At 52.9% G+C, this 19,778-nt stretch overlaps 1 protein-coding gene across 1 annotated transcript; it reads left to right on the top strand.

Moving 5' to 3' along the window:
- The first annotated feature begins 2,388 nt into the window (after positions 1-2,388).
- On the top strand, positions 2,389-16,535 carry Cant1 (calcium activated nucleotidase 1). Its single transcript, XM_003464781.5, has 4 exons — positions 2,389-2,546; positions 11,501-12,153; positions 13,590-13,793; positions 14,443-16,535. Exons 2-4 carry the CDS (start codon positions 11,523-11,525, stop codon positions 14,811-14,813), a joined length of 1,206 nt encoding a protein of 401 aa, XP_003464829.1. The 5' UTR covers positions 2,389-2,546; positions 11,501-11,522; the 3' UTR covers positions 14,814-16,535.
- Positions 16,536-19,778: the final 3,243 nt, after the last annotated feature.

Genomic DNA, 19,778 nt, shown 5'->3' with positions numbered 1-19,778 from the left:
TCAGGTCTCCAGCACACACAGATGGCCTTTTCATGTCTCCACACCTGACAGTCCAAGCAGCCATTGACCACTAACCGACACAGAGATAGTGTGATGATTCTCGCTTCCAACATGCCGCCCTTTCACCTAGTCTTTGTTTGAAGAAGTTTTATGTGCACTTATGATTATGTCCAGATAACATAAGGATGTCTTTTGACCCTTTGCAGTAACACAAAAATCATAGCTATCCAAAAGGACGTCATAAGGGCTTGGTAAAATACAGTGCAGTCACGCAGTGGAACACCCTGCAGCCAATGAGAGGATGGATTGGCTTTCTTTGTAATAAGTCAGAGTCTTTCACTTCTTGGGAAGTGAAAAATAAAGTCTCATTTAAAAACATATAAGTAAATGGAAAGGCAAACAAGACTCCACATCATAAAAACCTCAGTTCTCTCCCAATTAATCTACAGATTCACTGCAATTCTACTCAACACCCCAAAGGGTTGAGGGTAGGTGGGTGGCTGGGGGCATGTGTCCTACAACCAATGAAGGCTTTTAAAAGACAGTAATGAAGTAGCACTGGAGCAGACACAAAAAATTACATCAATACAACATAATGGCCCCCAAACAGACCCATGTGCATATGGAAATTTGACCTAATGGCAAAACGGCATTGCATACAAAGTCAGTGGAGAAAGAATGTATTATTTCCTAATAATAGTAATAGGGCATCCATGAAAGAAGAATAAATGGTCAAAATGTAAGAAAAGATATATCACTCCTCAGTAATAGGCCATGAGAAGACACCCAATGCACCCTCCATTAGCAAAAATTTAAATGCCTGTTAATTATCTGTGGAGCAAATAGATCTGTCATTCATTGATACAGCTGTCTTTCATTTTTATAAAGTCAGATTACACCAAAAAAAAAATACCCAACATACTGTTTAGGGATATGTATCTATGTGCTAAAACTATACACAGTAAAGCAAGAAGATAATCAGCACAGCCCCCTGGGCTGTAGCTGCCTCTAAGGACAGGAGACAGTTGGGGACGGAAAGAATGCTTTAAAGATACCAGGCATAATGTACTATGTCTTAAGGTGGAAAGCACATATAGACCTCACAATAAATAAATGACTTAAATTTGCAACATAATAACACATGGAGTGTGGACAGGACTCGATTTAGGAACAGGAGTGTGGATGGTACTCAATTTAGGAAAACAAGAAACATTAGTGATTACAAGAATGGTTTGTCAAAAAATAAGGTTTATATGCCTCTTTTGCAGTAGAGTGGGTTCAGCACCTTTCCATTTTTTCTCAAGAGAACTGGACTCCTTTTGTAGTGGGAACTCTACTCAGTGTTTTGCATCTTATACAATAACATACTGTGAACACGCTTTGGGGAATAGATATTTTAAATACTATTTTTAACATCTACCTAGAATATCACAACTATATCATAAAATATAGTGCTTTTAGATTTTTAAGTTGTTTATTTTCTCGATGTTACAAATTTTGGTCGTATCCGTTCCAGAATGTCACTATCTTCTTGCATCCCCCCTTGTTCTTTTTCTCTTGTCAAATAATGGCAACCCTTCTACGGATGTGTCTTTGTTGTAGATCCCACTCATGAGGGAAAACATGACTGTTATTTCACTTAACACAATGATCTTCAGTTCTATCCATTTTCCATTTTTAGGGGTAACTCATCGTCCTGAGTTTATGGTTTGTTAGCAGGTCATAATACACCTCTCAGAAGAATCACAAGAAACTAGTAGCAGTGACTGCCTCCAGGCAGGGAAAGCAGGGGATCAGTAATGGGAGGGGTACTTTCCACCTCACACGGTTTATGTGATGTGAATTTATTCCCCGGTGCACCTGGTATTTGGGGGACGGCGTCTGAGATGTGAGCATGCAGAGGCCGAGGCATCCTCCTGCTTCGGTCTCTAGTGGGACGCCCTATTGGTGCCTGGACGCTCTGGGGGACCAGGTCACGTTCCAGCGATGCTTCTTCAGAGGCCCAAAGGCTCTGGCTGGGCAGGAGATGGAGGACAGGGAGGCCTCGGACCCCCTTTTTCAGTATGCCGGTCCTCGTACCCAGCCCAGGACCTGGCTGTTCGCGGCGCTCTTGGTCCAGGCTATGGAAAGTGATCAGCATCGGGGGGTGGCCGGCTGGGAGGGCCCAGCAAAGGGCCTGGAACCGGAGGTCTTCGCACCTCCACCTGTATTGGGCTGGTTAATGTCTTTGCACCTCAGGGGAAGCAAAATTCCGGGATCCAGTGCACAAGCCCCGAAAGCTAATGCCATCCTGTTCACCCGCGGAACTACAACTCCCAGTAGTCCGGTGCGCAGGCGCAGAAAGAAGCCATGGTGTGTGTTTGTGGGGGAGGTAGAGCAGGGGCTGCTGGGAAAGTGCGGGCGGGACAGGACGCGACGGAGTAGAGCGCAGGCGTAGAGCAGAGGCCGCCGGGAGCGCGCGGAGGGGGCGGAAGTAGCCGCCCGCCTCGTCCGGCTCAGTGCAGCGAGGCGGCCGCCGGCGGGCACCCGAACCCGGCCCGCAGCGGGTGAGTGACGGCGCGCCCACGGCCTGGCGCAGTCAGTCGCGGCCCGCCCCCTTGGCCCCGTGGGCTTTGTCCTTGTCTGGGTCCCTGACTCGCGGCATACAGGGGCGGGACACCCTTTCCTGGGCGCCGCTGCCCTCGCCCGCTGACTTTAGATGCTGCCCTGGTCGTGCGTCCCGTGTCCTGAGTGATGAGGCAGGCTCCGCTCCCGGTCTGGCACTTCGTCACACCTGTAACCGACTGACGTTCCCGCTTCCCCCCCTCCCCCCCGCCGCCGTCCGCCTTCCTGCTCCGTCCAGGCTCTTTTACTCTCAAGGACTGAACCGTCTACCAGGCAGCACAAGCACTCTCCATCTTTTTGCTCGTAAAATTTGCACCCTCTTCACCGTTTCTTTCTGCCGCTTGTTCACCTAGTCTGGATTTTCCTGTCCCTGGGGACTGGCACCCCCACGCCCATTCTCGTTACTTGGTTTGCCTTTCCGTCTGAGCAGTCCTTTCTTATCTGCTGTTTCTAGACCTGGCTTAGGGGTCCAGTGGCCATCCTGCATCCACCTCCAGCGAATCCTCTCTCCAAAGTGCCTTTCCCCACTAACGATCGCAGAAAACCAGTCTCAGTGCACCATTACCTATATTTCTCCTCCCTGTCGTGGGATTGTATGATGGCATCTTGGCCTGCTACTTTTTCAACAGAACCTCGGCTTGACAACCTGAGTCTGATGGTTTCCACAAGACCTGGTTAGCCAAAATTTTTAAAAAGTGCCGGTCTCAGAGGATCCGGTCCCTCCAGCTTCACTGCCCAGGACCGCACCACAGGCTCACCTTCCAGCTTTTCCCAGGCCTCTTGGCACTCAGTTCAGCTGGAGCCTGCGGGCATAATGGGCACCTCCCTTTCTGACTTCCAGAGCCTTCTGTCTGTGCAACGGCCCTGTGGAAGGATTTCTAGAGGAGCCAGCCTGCTCCCCTCTGGATGTGCACACCCTAGAGCATATTCAGGGAGAGGACACAGGTGAAGTGTAGATTTGTCCAGGCACCGCCACAAGGCCACCGCCAAATTCTCATTCTCTTCCTGGTTTTCTTGTCCAAATAGACTTGATCACAAAAGATGGTATTATGGCCCAGGGTGATAGAGGAAATCATAATCTTGCAAATAGATTGGTGTGGCTATAATGCCCCTCAGGTAAGGTGTACATCTTGTCATTCGATACCTCCTATTAGCTAAATGTCTCCTTTCTTCTCTCTGCACCTGTACCTGCGTTCCCACAGCCTTTGCTAATTCAGTGAGTGTATTGGTGTGAGCTGCTAGTTCTTGGTATCATTCTTATCCAGTTGTCCATCTGCACACCTGATCTGTGGTGCCTACTGAGCATAGGTGTCCTGAGGTGAAGTCCGGGGTATGATGGGGAGCAGTAGGCATTGCCCTGGTGGTTTCTGCTGCTCTTCCTTAGGGTTAGGGTTCTGCTGCTCTTCCTTCGTGGCTTTGGAGGTGAGCGTTTTATCTGCAGGATACAGAGAGCCCTTCCTGTGAGTCTAAGAATTTCCTGAAGAGGAACGTGATGGTCCAGGGCAGCTTTACAGGCAGGTGCACAAGTGCTTTGGCCTTGGCCCTTTCAGAAGAGGAGCCGGGATCTGGGACTGTTGTCCTGACATGGATCAGTGGAATGATAAGGAAGTTATTTTTCTGTCCTGTTTGAGGAGTGGTACCAGGAAGCAGGGAACAAAACCCAAGCAACAGTTGGTTCTTTTCCCTTAGACACACCCTGGACTATTGAGGTTTTTATATTAAACAACAACATAGGTGAGATTTAAAACTTTCACGTGGATTTTTTTTTTTTTTTTTTTTTTTTTTTTTTGTACCAGAGATAGAACTCACAACCTCATGCTTGCCAGGGCAGGCACTTACACTGCTAAGCAAAACCCCGGGCCCCCTACATTGAATTTTTTTTTTTTTTTTTTTGTCTTTTTGAGGCAAGGTCTCTGCAGTTCGGGCAGGCCTTGAGCTCACTTTGTAGACCAGGCTGGTCTCAAACTCACAACGATCCTCTTGTCTCAGCCTCCCAAGTGCTGGGATTACAGGTGTGAGCCACCACACCTGGCTGATTTTATTTTTAAAGAACTTTTGTGTCATTCTCCTTTTCAGATTGGTTAGGAAAAACATAACTGATAATGGAGAAATCTGCGAAGGTGTTTTTCTTTCCATCTGCATTTCTTTTGAACCCTCCGAGTTTCTCTGCAGTAAACCAGGATTAGGTGGACTGACAGCTCCTGCTTGACCCCTGTGCAGGCAGCACAGTGTGGTGAAGGGCGCGAGTGTGGGCCTGGGGGTGTGCTTCTTGCTGCTGCATGTCTCAGGTGCTCCACACTGAGGATGAATAGGTGGCTTCCTACATAACGGTCCAGGTGCACTGTCCGGAAGTGAGCCCTGGTGTGGCTAGATTGGGGTTGTTTTACTGCCGTGTTTTCAGGCAATCTGGAAAAATGTGGCATGATACTGTTTGGGTGTCATTTTCAGCTAGGAAGGTGACTCTTTTGCTAAAGTTTCTTGAATAACATTAGTGATACAGACTAAGCAGACACAACCATGCTGTGATACAGCAGATTTGAACTGCAGAGCCCCGTCCTGTAGAAGAGGCACTGTGTGAGCAGGAGTGACCCTGGGGCCACACCCTAACCCTAAGGAACCTGTGAATTCCTACATTATAAGGCAGAAGGAAATTGAAACTGCTAATCTCCAACCTGAAAAGGGGGAGATCAGCTTGCAGTTTCTGCTTGGGTCCAGATTGGCCTCAGGGTTCTTAAAAGTACAAGCCAGGGAGGCAGAAGAGTGAGGGAAACAGTGGCAGAAAGGACCAGGAGGTGCCAGGTTGCTGGCATTGGAGCAGAAGGAAGGGTCTACAAGGCCAGGACAGTGGACAGCTCAGAAGTTGGAAAGGGCCAGCACATGGGTTATGGCTGGGAGCCTGGGAAGGGAACCAGCCCTTGCTTATAGCTTAGTGAGGCCCGCTTAGACTCCTGTCCTCCTGGCCTGTGGACCACCAGTTTGCGGTGGATACACTCCCTGTCTGTAGTAATTAGTTACAGCAGCAGTGGAAACTAACACAGCCCTCGTGAGTGGTTGAGGCTGTAAATTAAGTCATCCCCAACTGTCTGTGGTTGTGTGCAGGATGTGGCGGGGAAGGGAGAGTGCAGAAGTCAGGTGGCTGGGCTGCGGAAAGGAGGTATGGCCTCCGTGATCCCTAAAGCATGATTTTTTCCTTTTTTCCTCTTGAATTTTCAAATACCCTAGCAAGCTTAGTAAGCAAAAGCAAGGGGTTGGGTGACATCTCTAAGGGGCCCAGCCTGTAGCAGGCATCCCCAAATGTTCCTTCCTCTGAGTCCTGACATCCTGCGTTACCTCAGTTGCCTCTGGCTGAAGAGTCTGCAGGTTAGAAAGCTTTGCTCCCGACTGAGCAAGCAGCAGTGAGCTGGGCAGCAGGCAGAATGGGTGCTCTGCGGCCGGCCGGCCTCCTCTCTGGGGTGAGACAGTCCTCTGTGGGAGAGGCTTTGCCAAGAGTTGAGCGTGGAGCCTTCCTTGCCCAAGCCCTGCCTGGATCCTGAAAGGGAGGAGTCTGCCCTGGCAGCTGCCCTAAACCTGTTTGATCTGCCACGTGTAGCATAGCTCTCCAGGGGAAGCTGGAGAGGTCCACTGGAGAGGGAAGCTGTGTGGGTGCCACTGGGCCCTCAGCTTAGCCATGGAGAGCCTGTGGTCTCAACCCGGGGGTGTGCCTCACTCCCAGCTTGGGGCAGCAGCCTGGAGCAGCGCCTGGGTGCGCATGGAGAACACACTGCTGCTCCCCCTCCTGTGGTGTGAATGCTGGGTGGGGAGGGAGAAATTAGGTCTGGGAGACTTTCAAGTAGCTGTCACTCTGGTGGCTTTGTGGCGATGTTATACCCAGAGCAGGGTTGGCACAGGAGGAAGGAAGGTGGCAGTGCGTGGTTCTCAGGCTTCCCTGCCCAGAGGACTGTTCACAGGCCTCCTGCCAGCGCCCTTGGCTGGCTCAGGAGCCTGTGACTTCTGCACTGCAGCCTCTTGGTCCTCTGTGTCTGATCAGTACAGTCAGAACGTGACGCTGCAGGGGAGACTGACAGACTTCTTGTCCCAGTACAGCAAACATGTAAGTGGCTTCATTCCCCGAGGGGAAGAGACAAACTCAAATGCCGCTTTCCTTGGGGACTGACCTTGTGTGTATCTTGTCTCTTCTCTCCACCGCTCACTTTTGTGGCTCGAGGCTGGCAAAAAAGTAAAACAAGAAACATAAATGCCATTTTAAGTGGCAGTGTGCGCTCTTCTTCTACAGTCTTTCAGGCCACCAACCCGGATGGGGCTGAGGATCAGGTGAAAAGCCAGCGCACGTGAGGGGCAACTCGGGGGTCCTGAAGGAGGGATGGAGACCAGGAGAAGATACGCTGGCGCTGAGTCTTCTGGAAGTAGGCAAAGTCCTGCTGCAATGACAGAGGTCACCTCCATTCACCAGAGCTGGTGGGAGGCCCCCGTCCCTGCCTGTTACGGTTGAGCCCTGAAATACCCCGCAAGGGTCTCGTTTCAGAAGTGCGGCTTTTGGTGATTGGCCCCTGGGACCCTGGGTGTATTCGTCATTGAGTTAGAAGCTGCATGCTCTTAGCGGCCAGCCTGGCGGGGAAGAGCAGATCACTAGGGGCCTGACCCAGAAGGGTGTGTTCTTGTCTCTGGTCCTCCCTTCTTCCCTCCTCCTGGCTGTCTTTCACCCAGGCCCTCCCACCGCACCCTTTCTGCCTTGGAGCTAGTCAGCCATGGACTGAATCTTCCAAAAGCCATGAGCTAAATAAAGTAAGCTTCTTCTAAGTTGTGGATGTCAGATATTTTGTTCCAGTGGTAGCACAGAGACTAATCTAGTGTCCTGGTCTTCAGTAGAGCCCCCTCCCTTCGGGAGCTCAGTTCCGAGGCTAACTTGGAACCGACCCAGGGGCAGGCAGCCCAAAGGAGATTGTGGGGACAGGTGTCTTTTTCTAGGGTGCTGTAGTAATGACTCCAATAGTAGATGCAGCTTTTCATACTTTTGTTCTCTTGCAATAACAGGAACTCAGTGTCCCAGAGACTTTGAATCCAATGTCAGTGCCACTGGGCCAAAACCCAGGTGTCCTGGGGCCTCACTCCCCTTGGAGGCTCTGGGGAGGAATCCATTGCTGTCTTCCAGCTTCTGGGGTCCCTGATGCCCCTTGTAAGTCCAGCTTCTTCTTTCTCAATCGTGCAGCCCTCTCTTCTGTCCACATGAGTCTCCCTCTGCCTCCCTTTCATGAAAAGACACTGACATATTTCAGGCCAACCCAGGCAGCCTCCCTCCCTCAAAGTCTAGGCCACATTTGTGAAATCTGCACTGCCCTCGGCAGTCACCTCCCCAGGTTCCTGGATGTTTGGAGCCAATGTCAGTCTCCCCAAGGAGGGAAGATTTGTTGAGGGTTGGGGATGGAGTCCCCACCATAGATACAGGACAGAAAGGGAAGAGGCAGTAAAAGCATGGAATTCTAGATGGTTCTGGTTCCCTGTGGTCACGGGCGATCGGCAGGTAGAGGCAGCCCTGTGTGTAGAGATGTGGACAGACAGAATCTGGAATTGTAGCTAATCCTGTATTGTGCAATTTGAGAGCTCCAGGGAGATGAGGCCTTCTGTGCAGGCTGCAGCAGGGGTCAGGTGCTTATTGGTAAGAATGGTAGCAGTCAGGCACTGAGGGAAGTCCTGTCCCCTGACCCGACCAGCAGCATGGCCCCAGGAAGGAAACAGACCAAGAGCAGAAAAGTCCTTCACCTAAGGTCACATAACTAGTAAATGGCAGAGGGAAGGTCTGGATCATTTGGAGGCCTTCAGAGTCATCGAAGTGAGACAGGACTGAGGCAGAGGTGTCGGGTGGGCACAGATAGGTGAGCTGGTGTCTGCTTGGGGCACATATGGGGCTCCCAAGTGCTAGAATGTACTTAGTGGGATCACATGTTGGGGCCCACGTGTGGGAGGAGTGGGCTAGACAGCAGGTGCCCCGGCCTGCCTCTCAGGAGAAAGGTCAGGGTGCAAAGGTGAGGGGTTTCCTTCACAGAGGTCAAGACCTAGGAGAGCCCAAGGTCACTGGAGGACTACAGAGTGAGGTGGGTGGCACAGGGCTATCGGGGGGCCAACCCGTAAGACCTGCAGAGAGACATGGATAACACTTGAGCAGTGCAGCCTTGGGCACAGGCCAGCCAGAGGGAAGGGAGCATGTGTCAGGTCACAGGCAGGGGTGCAGAGGGTGTCGGGGGCTGGAGGAGGGTTTTCATTCCTTCATAGGTTTGCTTCTCCGCCCTTCATTCAGCTGTAGCTGTGTTGTGCACACTCACAGCGTCCCTGAGTGTGCAGTCTGGAGAGTGAGTGGCAGGCAAAGTGGAGACAGGGGACATCACGCTGAGGAGGAGCTGAAGGAGCCAGTGCACTGCCAGGGAACAGAGCACAGGCAAGCAGCTCCGGTCCATGCCCAGGCTGCTGGGAGCGTGAAGATGGATGTGCTGGTGACTCGAAGGACAGAGGAGCTGGCCAGGGAGGCTGGCATATCACAGTTCATAACACAGTCTGTTGGCAGGCACTGTCCACATTCCTGGACCCGCAGCTCAGATGTGGCAGCCGAGAGGCTCAGTCATCAGGGCCTTGACCTGGGCCTGCAGATTTGCAGGATGGCTCAGGTAGGGGTCACAGGATGTTGAGGGGCTGTTGAAGAAGTGACTTAATGGCCCACCTGGAATTAGGGGTTTTGTTTTTTGTTTTTTGTTTTCCATTAAAAAAATAGATGGTGAGTTGGTCCTGGTTGTCTGTGGACTTGCCTGTGGGCAAGTCCCTGTTGCATAGAGCTCCAGGCAGAGGAGGCCGAGTACCAGAGGCCCTAAAGGGTGCAGAGCTACAGGGAGAGTTTCCAAAAGTGAACGTGAACCAGCGATGTGACGAGCAGGGTCAGGGTACCCCAGGCTAGGGCACACCAGTGGCTCACCAGGCTCCTCAGCAGGTGGGGAGAGGGGAGGGCTGTCAGGGTTAGGGGCAGTTCCTGGGACACAGGAAGCTGTGGCACTGGCGCCTGCATGACAGAAGGAGGCTGCCGGTGTGGTTAGGGTCAAGGATGGCCATGGAATGGGCAGGAGCTGGCGGTAGGACAGCTTCATGTAATGGGCCCTGCCACCAGGGTGGACGTTGGGGAAGGCCAAGGCCACGGCCACTCCTCTGTGTGCTCAGTGCTACCTTGTGGGAGTTCGACACTCATACAGGAAAGTGTATCTCCTGGTGCTTCTGTGAGCATTTTTACTTAGGCAGCCCCTTTCCCCGACTTCTGAGTGCAGGCTGGAGCTGAGTAGGCTTGAGGGAGAGGGATCAGTACTTAATGTTTTGAAATACTGTGTTTAAGGTACATGTTGGAAGTGCAGGCAGCTCTTTGCATAGGAGGGGACAGAGGAATTCAGGGCTCAGTGGCCGTGTCTGAACTAAGGACAAAACACTGAATGTCTTGGCCCTTGCTGGGGTTGGAGAAGGGACAAGGAGGCAGAGTTGTGCTTACCTCAATGAGCCACCTGCACCAGTGGGAAGGCCTCGGTGAGCAGCCCTTTGACCACTGCCACGGGCCAGGCCTTGCCCAAGGCGTGTACCCCAGAGGCCTGACCCTGCAGAGTGTGCTCAGCCCCTTAAGAGCAGGAACCTTCTCCCAGCCATCTCTGAGCAGCCAGCCACACACACGTTTTTCTCCTTGAATGTGACCCTGTGAGCTAAAGCCTCGGCCTGTCCAAAGAGGGAAGGGAAGGCGCTGGCTTCCACAAGGACCATTGCCCTGTTGGGTCCTGCAGCTTGGAGCAGGATGCCTCTGGGTCTGCTGGACCTCAAGCCCTTGTGGGCAGAGTGCATGAGGGCCCAGGACAGCATGGAGGTGCTGGTCCCAGCCCCTCCCAGGTGCTGCCTGCAAGCCCTGCAAGCCCTGTACCAGTATTCTTTGTTTTTCCCTCGAGGAGGAGGGAAGCTGCAAGGTACCCCCTTGGTCCCAGAGGACCCAGAGGACCAAGTGTTTTCCTGGTGACAGTAGCAGGTCTCAAGAGTGGAGAGTGGCTGGCTGTGCCCCACCACAGAACTGGGACCTGCTTTCCAGTGTTCCGGTGCAGCAGTGCGACAGACCCTGGGCTGTGCCTGGCACTGTGTGGACTGTGGAGCAGGCGGGGTGCATGGGTGTGTAGACCCACAGTTCCTGTCCAGCACTGGCACTATGCCCAGGAACTGTGCCTTGGGGTGTGGCCAAACCTTGCAGCGATTCCCATAGGCTTTTCCAGCCTGTGCCCAGGACAGGCCAGGCTCCAGGCAGCACATGAGGCCAGGACCCTGATTCCTGCATAGTTCACATTTGTAGAAGGGCGCCAGAGAGTAGGTTCTGCCAACAACTGAAAAGTTTCTGTGTGGCTCAGATGTACTTAATGTTTAAATGTTACAGAAGCCGAACCCAGGGAATAGAGAAGCAGTCACCTCATGAGCCCTCGTTTACTCTGTGCTAGGCGTGGCCTGGGAGCCAGGGGTAGAAATGAGCAAACTAGCTGTGTGATATGCCAGTGGTAACTTCGGCTTGCTCAGATCTGCAGCCCTGCTCCTCTACCCCGGCTGCCCCGCTTGCCTCCCCTTGCCTGCCGTGAGATGCCAGCCCACACAAAACCTCTTTATCACACTCAGCTTTCTGTCTGTCCAGCTGGTACCAGAAGACGACTAATTTTGCTTTGGAAGACTTCACGTCTTGCTCAATAAAAGTAAAGATATTGCTGCAGTCAGGACTTACCACGCTGTGAAAGTGATGGAATCCTATTTCTCCTGGGCAGACCCGAGTTCCGAAGTCAACCTGTGCAGTGCAGGTAGCCAGGAAACAGTGGCCCCCATGCTGACCCCTGTGCTCTCTCCTTGCATGCAGGTCCCACCCGACACTCAATCTGATGCCTGTCCAGCCCTCCAACCACCTGGAATGGAATGAGCCTATGCACTCCCTCCGGATCAGTGTGGGGGGCCTCCCTGTGCTGGCGTCCATGACCAAGGCTGCTGATCCCCGCTTCCGTCCCCGCTGGAAGGTGATCCTCACGTCCTTCGTGGGCATTGCCCTCCTCTGGCTGCTCTACTCCCACCGTGCAGCCCCCAGCAGGTCCCCCACCCCCAATGCACACAACTGGAGGCTTGGCCAGGCACCCGCCACACGGTACAATGACACTTACCCCCTGTCGGCTCCCCAAAGGACACCGGGTGGGATCCGCTATCGAATCGCCATCATTGCTGACTTGGACACGGAGTCCAGGGCCCAGGAGGAAAACACCTGGTTCAGTTACCTGAAGAAGGGCTATTTGACTCTGTCAGACAATGGGGACAAGGTGACTGTGGAGTGGGACAAAGACCACAGTGTGCTGGAGTCCCACCTGGCGGAGAAGGGCAGGGGGATGGAGCTGTCCGAGCTGGTTGTGTTCAACGGGAAGCTGTACTCTGTGGACGACCGCACGGGGGTGGTCTACCAGATCGAGGGCACCAAGGCTGTGCCCTGGGTGATTCTGTCTGACGGCGATGGAACCGTGGGCAAAGGTAATGGACCGCTCTCTGCAGGGCTTTGACCAGATGCTGGAGCTCCAGGCCAGCTAACCATGGTCTGGTTCATAGCAGAAAAGCAGTCCAGTCCTTCTTCCCTAACCCATGGACCCAACACCCAGCCCTGAACAAAATCTTACTGTCGTCAAACAAAGTCATCTCTAGACTAGAACCCTGGCACCTGGGGAGTTCCTTCCAGAAGAAGTTTTAGGGCTGTGGCCCCTGCACTCGCTCCCTCTGTGTCCCTTGTTAGAGTCTCCTGTGGCATCTCAGGATGGCACAGGGACTCCACCCACCAGGCACTGCAGCTTGAGAGTGCTGGTCTGCTTTTCTGGGTCTCAGCTGAGACGTGGACCTGAGTGTGCCGGCGGTACAGGTCAGCTGCTGCCTAGCCTGCCCTCCTGGCCCTGGGGACAGGGTCTGCCTGGGAGTAGAACCTGTCGGCTCCAGCATTTCCCCGTAGGAGTTACTGCTGCCCCAGGGTGGGGACAGCCGCGCAGCCCTGACACTGGGGAGGGACCTGTGAGGTATAAAGGGTATCAGCAGAAGACTGACGCGAGATGCTATTTGTCAGATTCGTGTGGCTGCTCCCTCTAGGACACCAGCCACCAGTGTGGGCTTTCTGTGCAGGAGGACCATGGTGACCCTGCCTGCCCCATCATACCAATAAGAAAACCTCTTCCATGTCTGCCCAAGACAGGCTGCTGGCAGGGGCCAGCTCCACACAGATGCCAGGGAGAATGTCGATCACCCATTGTCCACCTCATGTCTGTCACAGTCTTAGACCACCCTGCTGTGGTCCTGCTCTTCTCCACTGGCGGGGCCTCCAGGGCTGGCTGGGCTGGCTGGGCTGGCCGGGGTCAGGTTCTTAAGATAGGCAGCAGAGCTCCCGGAAACGAAAGCGTCTTAACCGAGGAAGTGGCCTGGGAGACTGCCTGGGTTGCAGCTCTCTCCAGAGGCGCCTGTGGTGAGCACCCTGCCTCTGCATCCTGTGGTGGGAGGACTGCAGCTTCAGTCTCCTGGGAGCCAAGAAGCTTGCAGGGTGTTTGGGAAAGTGAGGGCAAGTCCAACCCTAGCATGTCTGGATGGGGGGCAACACGGACAGTCAGAGGCTCACTCTGGCCGGAGCTGTGCCAGTAAAGTGAGGCCCAAGAGGGGGCCGCTAAAGAAGCTCTGGGAGCGCTGAGGGGAGGGCAGAGCCTCTGCAGGGGGTCCTAGATGAGTGGGCCTGGGGGACAGAATGGCCCTGGAGGCCAGGCAGAGAGGAGGAGAGCAGGAGGGAGGTGGAAGCCTCCCTGTGGGCCCTTCGCAGGCCCCTGCCCCAGCCTCTTGTCCTCGCCTCCAGGGAAGTTTGAGGCAGGGACTTCAGTGTCCAAGGTGCTGGACCTAGTGATGGTGGCGCCTCTCAGGCACCTCCGCTCTCATTGCCCCAGGCTTCAAAGCTGAGTGGCTGGCTGTGAAGGACGAGCGGCTGTACGTGGGCAGCCTGGGCAAGGAGTGGACCACGGGCACCGGCAAGGTGGTGAACGAGAACCCGGAGTGGGTGAAAGTGGTGGACCACAAGGGCAGCGTGGACCATGAGAACTGGGTGTCCAGCTACAATGCTCTGCGGGCAGCTGTGGGGATCCGACCGCCGGGTAAGAGGCCCCTGATGCACCGCCCAGAGTGGCATGACTGTCCAGCGGGTATCGGGTGGCTCTGGAGCTGTGCGCACTCCACGTGCTCCCCAAGCACAGTGACATCAGGCCCTGCTCAGTCGTGATTTTGCTTCCTCAGCCCCCTTCAGCCCTTCCTCAGTCACCCTCACAGAGCAGGCTCACCACCCCCAGGAGTCCTTGTAGGTTATGTCTGGGAAGCCTGGCAAGAGCGGTATCCTGGAGGGGGGACAGGACAGGGCCTCCTTTAGCCTTGAGGCTACCTCCCCCGACCCTCGTCTTTCCACGAACCAGACCTCTGTTCATTGTCCCCCCTCCTGCAACACTCTTTCCTGTGCCTCCTGATGACTACCAAGGAGACAGAGTAAGGACAGGACGCCTGTAAAGGCTATGGCCCTCTGGGGTCATCCTGTGGGGGACGTGTGCTAAAGATGATGCCGTATTCTACTCCACATGCTTGCCCGTCACCTTTCGGAGCTGAGGGTGTCCAGGAGGTAGTGTCGTCCCCAGGGTCATCTTGGGTGGGACTGGCTGCTGCTCTGTGTGCCTGGCCACGAGGAGGCCTGGCCCTGGAGACGAAGGGCCAGGCTGTCTCTGGCGTGTAGTGACCGGGGCTCTGTCCTGCGCCCAGGCTACCTCATCCACGAATCGGCCTGCTGGAGCGATACCCTGCAGCGCTGGTTCTTCCTGCCGCGCCGGGCCAGCCTCGAGCAGTACAACGAGAAGGAGGACGAGCACAGGGGCACCAACCTGCTGCTGAGCGCCGCCCAGGACTTCGGGGACGTCTCCGTCCGCCGCGTGGGCGAGGTGGTCCCCACGCATGGCTTCTCATCCTTCAAGTTCATCCCCAACACCGACGACCAGATCATCGTGGCCCTCAAATCTGAAGAGGACAGCGGTGTGGTGGCCACCTACGTTATGGCCTTCACACTAGACGGGCGCATCTTGCTGCCCGAGACCAAGATTGCAAGCGTGAAGTACGAAGGGATAGAATTCATTTGAGCTGCGGCCTCCAGCGTCGTGCAGAGCGGAGATGGACGCTCTTTGCCGCGTCGGGACTGAGGTTTTATAAAACTGAGGTTTTATAAAAACCGGATGACTGCACTTTCGTTTTGTCTTGTTCTTTTTGTAACCGTGAAGTGTGTGCCTGACCTAGGGGGATTTCCTGGATGGGGATTCAGTCCTAGGACTTGTGAAGCTGCTGGAAGTGCCGTGGGAGGGGTGGTGTCCTGCAGCCCAGACTGCCCTTTGGGGTCCCTCTGCCACCTGGTGGTGGACATTGGTCACTGCAGGCACCTTGATAGGGGCCGAGCCTTGAGTTTTGCCCTGCTCCTCTTCCTTTTGACCGCCCTGTCCTGACTTCCCGTGAGTTCTCTGTTGAGTACGTGTGTTTCAGTAGCACCTGCAATGTTAGGTTCTGTGCCTGCTCCAAGGTCAGCAGTGAGCATGAGGCAGCCCGTCCACTAGGGAGGGTCACCCCTCTTCCCGCTCCTCTGGGAGCCTTGGGCATGCACCCTGCCCACCTGGGAAGTTAATGTTTACACTGCAGGATGGGGGCACCGTGCAGGTGACCTGTGGGGACACACCTGCCCACACTGTCCAGAGAGCAGGCACAGCCACATGACAGGGTGGAACTTCCCCTGCCAAGGACTCCACCTCTTCCCTCTGACAGTGCTATGAAGCACTTCAGAGTTTTAATTATTAACTTATTTTTATTGAGGGATTTTGGTCTCATAAAATCGCCAGATCTTATCACACAGAGCAGAGGCACAGCAAATTTGCCCTCAGCTTGGAGGAATTCGTAACTGAGCAGCCGCATTGGCAAAGCTAGTTCACAGCAGAGGTTTCTGAGCCCTCGGCATGATGCCTTTTGCTGGCAGCTTCCAGAAAGTGCCATGTCTATTAAGATTCACGAATGACTTGAAATGTTACTCCCAGGAGGCCCTGTGTTCTGGTAGCCTGCACTTGACCCCTGACCTAGGCCTGCTCTGTTCTGCTCTGGGGATCATCCCTATCATTTCCTGGGGTCTCTCCCCATAACCACCTCCTCTTCCCCACGGAAACTTTACATGACCTTGGCTCATTTTAGGTCCCGGCCGTGTCTTCTTGATGCTCTGGGGCAGAGGCTAGTGGGACTAAAGTAGAGAAGGGACATTACAGCTCTCCTCCCATAACAACTACCTCACCCCGTATCACCCCTCCGGACAGCAGAGGCACCACGATGGGGGGCCCAGGGCTGTGACTGGCCCTGTGTTGACCTTCAAAGACCTCTCCCACTTAGACACTTCAGGATGCTGGCCCAGAAGAGCTGTCAGTCATCTCTGTCCTGCTAATCCTCATGGGACAGCAGCAGAGGAGAAGCCAGGTTACTGTGACATCTCGCTAGAGCTAGACTCCCGCTGGGCACAGCTCAGAAGACCCACATCTCCCCTGCCTGTGCCTGACTGGGCCGTCTGACCCCTTCAGTAAATGTCAGTGATGTTGGGTTGTGGGACTTAAAGAGTAGCGATGAACCGAGCAGTGGGGAGTCTTGGGACAGTCCCCAAATGGAAGCATTCCTAGTGTGTCATTGTTGGCCAGAGCGGACAGCTCTTCCACACACAATAGCTAAAGATTTTAAGGCCAGCCTTTCGTTCCCTCTGCACTTGCTGCTGTCAACATGGTGATTGTGTTCCTGCCCTCCAAATCCATTTGTTTTGTAAACAATAAATCGTGAAAAGGAAATGAGTCTCCTTTGTCTGTAGGTCTGTGTTGGCTATGCAAGGCACTGCCGCCAGTGACAGGTTCTGTCCTGTTACAGGTTACAAAGGCACGGAGCCAGCTCACCAGGGAGAACCTGTGCACCCTGTGGGCTATGTGGGAAGCCTCCCTGGCGACTGGCATCCAGCCCAGCAGTGGCTGAGGGAGCAGGCACAGTGGCTTCAGGCTCCAGCCCTCCCCTGTCCCTATCTCCCTGTGGCCAAGACAACTCCTCTGACCTCCCTGTCTTCCATTTCCTCTGCAAAAGGAGGGTGACCCAGGGCCAAAGCAAATAGTGGGTGTGTTAGCCCATGTGAGCGCCACAGGAAATGACCGGAGGCCCAGCAGCAACCTAGGTACTGGCTCCATGGCTGCCCAACTTAGAGGGGGCATCCAGGAGATTTGGGAGTGAGAAGCACTCAGGCAAGAGGTCTGGGCCCACCTGCCATGAGTGTGTACAGCAAATATGCATTCCAAGGATATAGGGAAGTCTTCACGCTGGCCTGAGACACCCCTGAAGGGAGGAGAAACCAGGAGCACAGGCACAACAGCCGGCCACACATTTGGCCTTAGCTCTTGAGCTCTGCTCTTGTCACAGCAGCATCCTCTGGGATTGGCCCCCCTGGAGACCCACACAGGACTGGAAGTGAGGTAGGACAGAAGAGAGAACGATAGGTGAAAAGGAAAATTGCAATTTTAAAATTGCACTTCAAGCTGGACACGATGGCACTCACCCGTAATCATAGCACTCTGGAGAGCCAAAGCAGGAGAATCAGAGGTTCAGGCCCAACCCGAGCAATTTAGTGAGAGCCTCTCTCAAAGAGGGAAGAGGCAGGGTAATGTAGTGTAGTGTGAAGGCCTTGGACTCCTCAGTAAAGCAAAATAAAACAGTACTTAAAACAGAAACTGCAAGGGAGAATCAAGATGGCAGCGTGGTGGGCAGCAGCAAATTCAGCCTGGCTGAGGTCGGGTATCTAGACCCTGGAAGGAAACAACTTGGGGAAGAAACACAGAAAAGCGAATTGCCAGGAACCTGGAAGGGACTGATAAGAAAATTAAAAGCTGCAGAGAAGTTTGAGACAGATGACCAAGAGGAGAAGGAAACAGACAGCCTAGGCCTGTGCTGGTGAACATTGTAGAGACAGCCCAAACTGCAATCCAGAACCCACATGTACCACAAAGTGCCAGCACTGCAATTAAACCTGAATATTACTGAGGTTTTAGTTTAGAAAAACAACTCATACACTAACATCTTTGTTTTAAAAGAAAAAATAGTAAGCATGTCATAGCTTTACCCCCACTGACAGAGTCTCCCAAGCTCTGCTTGAGGCACGTGGATTGAGGAGCCTGGCTCTTTAGAAGCAAGCTGAAGGCTCCAGAGGGAAATGGTGGTGGGCTGGGCTGGTGACCACTTCAGGGAAGCCCATGATTGCTGTTACAGATAGGGACAGCATGCAGTTTTGTTGTAAGGGACTCCTTCCACACAACAGGCAACAGCTGAGAGGGATCCCAGCATAGGCACCTGCCATATTGCCAGAGTGCATAACTGGGCTCTGGGAAGGGATTGAATGTTTGAATCTGGAACTCAAAACAACTCAGGGAAGGATTCACTTCAGAGTTCCTGGTATTACAGGGACTGCGTGAGTGACAACCACATGAGATGGCCACGGACTGGGAGCAGGCTGGAAAGACACCTCCTAAGTCACTGGTGGTTAACATTTTAGAGACCAAGTGCCCAAACTGTAACCCTAAAGCCACTCATTTATAGAACACTGCCAGCACTGCTCTATGTATGCTCAGCTGGAGCAGCTTGGCTGGCGTTCTTCTGCCATAGGTTTGCTACGCAGAAGAGTTTGAGCTTGGGCTAGGAAGGACATGAGCCCCACCCCACAGTGGGAGAGCAGCCCAGTTTGAATTGTCACAGGTCTGCAAGTGCAAGCATTGGGTTCTTGAGCCCTCACCCGCAGGCCTCCTCTCAGTACTGACCTGGGATCTGCTTGCAAGCGAGGACAATTGAGCGTTGTGACACCCCGAGGTAGGCTGGAATGGCGGGACAGCTCACAGACCTGCAAGCTGCAAGGCTGGGTGAAGAGCACCATAGATTGCCGGGTTCTAGAACTGCAGATCCAGAAAGGAAACCATTCATTCAAAACTAGAATCTTCCCCCTGGTTTTGGACCTTTTTTCCCCCCTTTCTCTCTCTTTTTTGCCCCCTTTCTTTGTATTTTTTCAGTGGCTTATTAGGGTCTGCAGAATTTGTCTTCCTTCCTTGTTACTTCTCTTTTTTTCCTTTTAACTTTTTCTTGCTTTTATTTTCCATATCATTTATCTTCTTTCCTTCCTTTTTCCTTTTCTATCTCTTATTTGGTTTTACTTGATTTTTTTATCATTGTCTAATTCTATAAATAAGCTTCTGCTCACTAGGATCCATTGTCTCACTTCTCTCTCTTCCTTCTCATCTCCCATTGTTTAATTTTTTTGAATTTTTCCTTTGTATACTCTTGTTACCAACCCTCTACCGTGATACCTCGGTTCATGAATGCTTTTGTGAACAATTTGGCTTACAAACAGAAACATCTGGCAGAATTTTGTTTTTGTTTTCAAACTCTGCATTGGGTGATGAACATGAATGTCTTTTCCAGAATCACGGAACAAATTAAATTAATGAATTGAGGTCCTGTTGCGTATTTTGAATAATATAACAAGTCTTACTAATCTTCAGCTAGTCAGTTACCTCTATTACTGTTGATGAATTCTTATCTAGTACATATTTGCTATATGTCAACATCTTGGTTGTCTTAGCATGTACAATTGCAAACTTCTGTGGTTAAAAGTGGTATATTAGTGATTATTCTGGTGATATTATTATTGCTGATTTGCTTGATATTGCCAGGGTCGCATAACCATTGCTAACCTTGGTGACAGCGACAGTCCTATACCAGGGTCTGTTCCGGAGAACTAGGAGTTGGGCTAACTGCTCTGCATCCTCCCCTCCCAAATTCACAGAAGTGGTTGGAGCTCAGAACAGAAGCAAAGGACCATAGTTCCCCTCCCCAGAGTGCATCACTGAACAGCAGACTAAATAGAGACATCCCCCTACTGCCCACAAGCTCTTCTTGCTGTAAGTGCCTGAAAACCTAACCACAAAAAAAACCCCACAAATGAATATACAGAAAACAATGGAAACAAGAGAAGACAAGGCTACAAAATGCTCCTCAAAACTCCCAGT

Source organism: Cavia porcellus, unplaced genomic scaffold (genome assembly GCF_034190915.1).
Source record: "Cavia porcellus strain 051 isolate PalLab524CR breed Dunkin Hartley unplaced genomic scaffold, mCavPor4.1 scaffold_32, whole genome shotgun sequence".
Classification (NCBI taxonomy): domain Eukaryota; kingdom Metazoa; phylum Chordata; class Mammalia; order Rodentia; family Caviidae; genus Cavia; species Cavia porcellus.
Note: the sequence above shows the minus strand (reverse complement) of the source record. Positions and strands in the feature narration are given on the sequence as shown.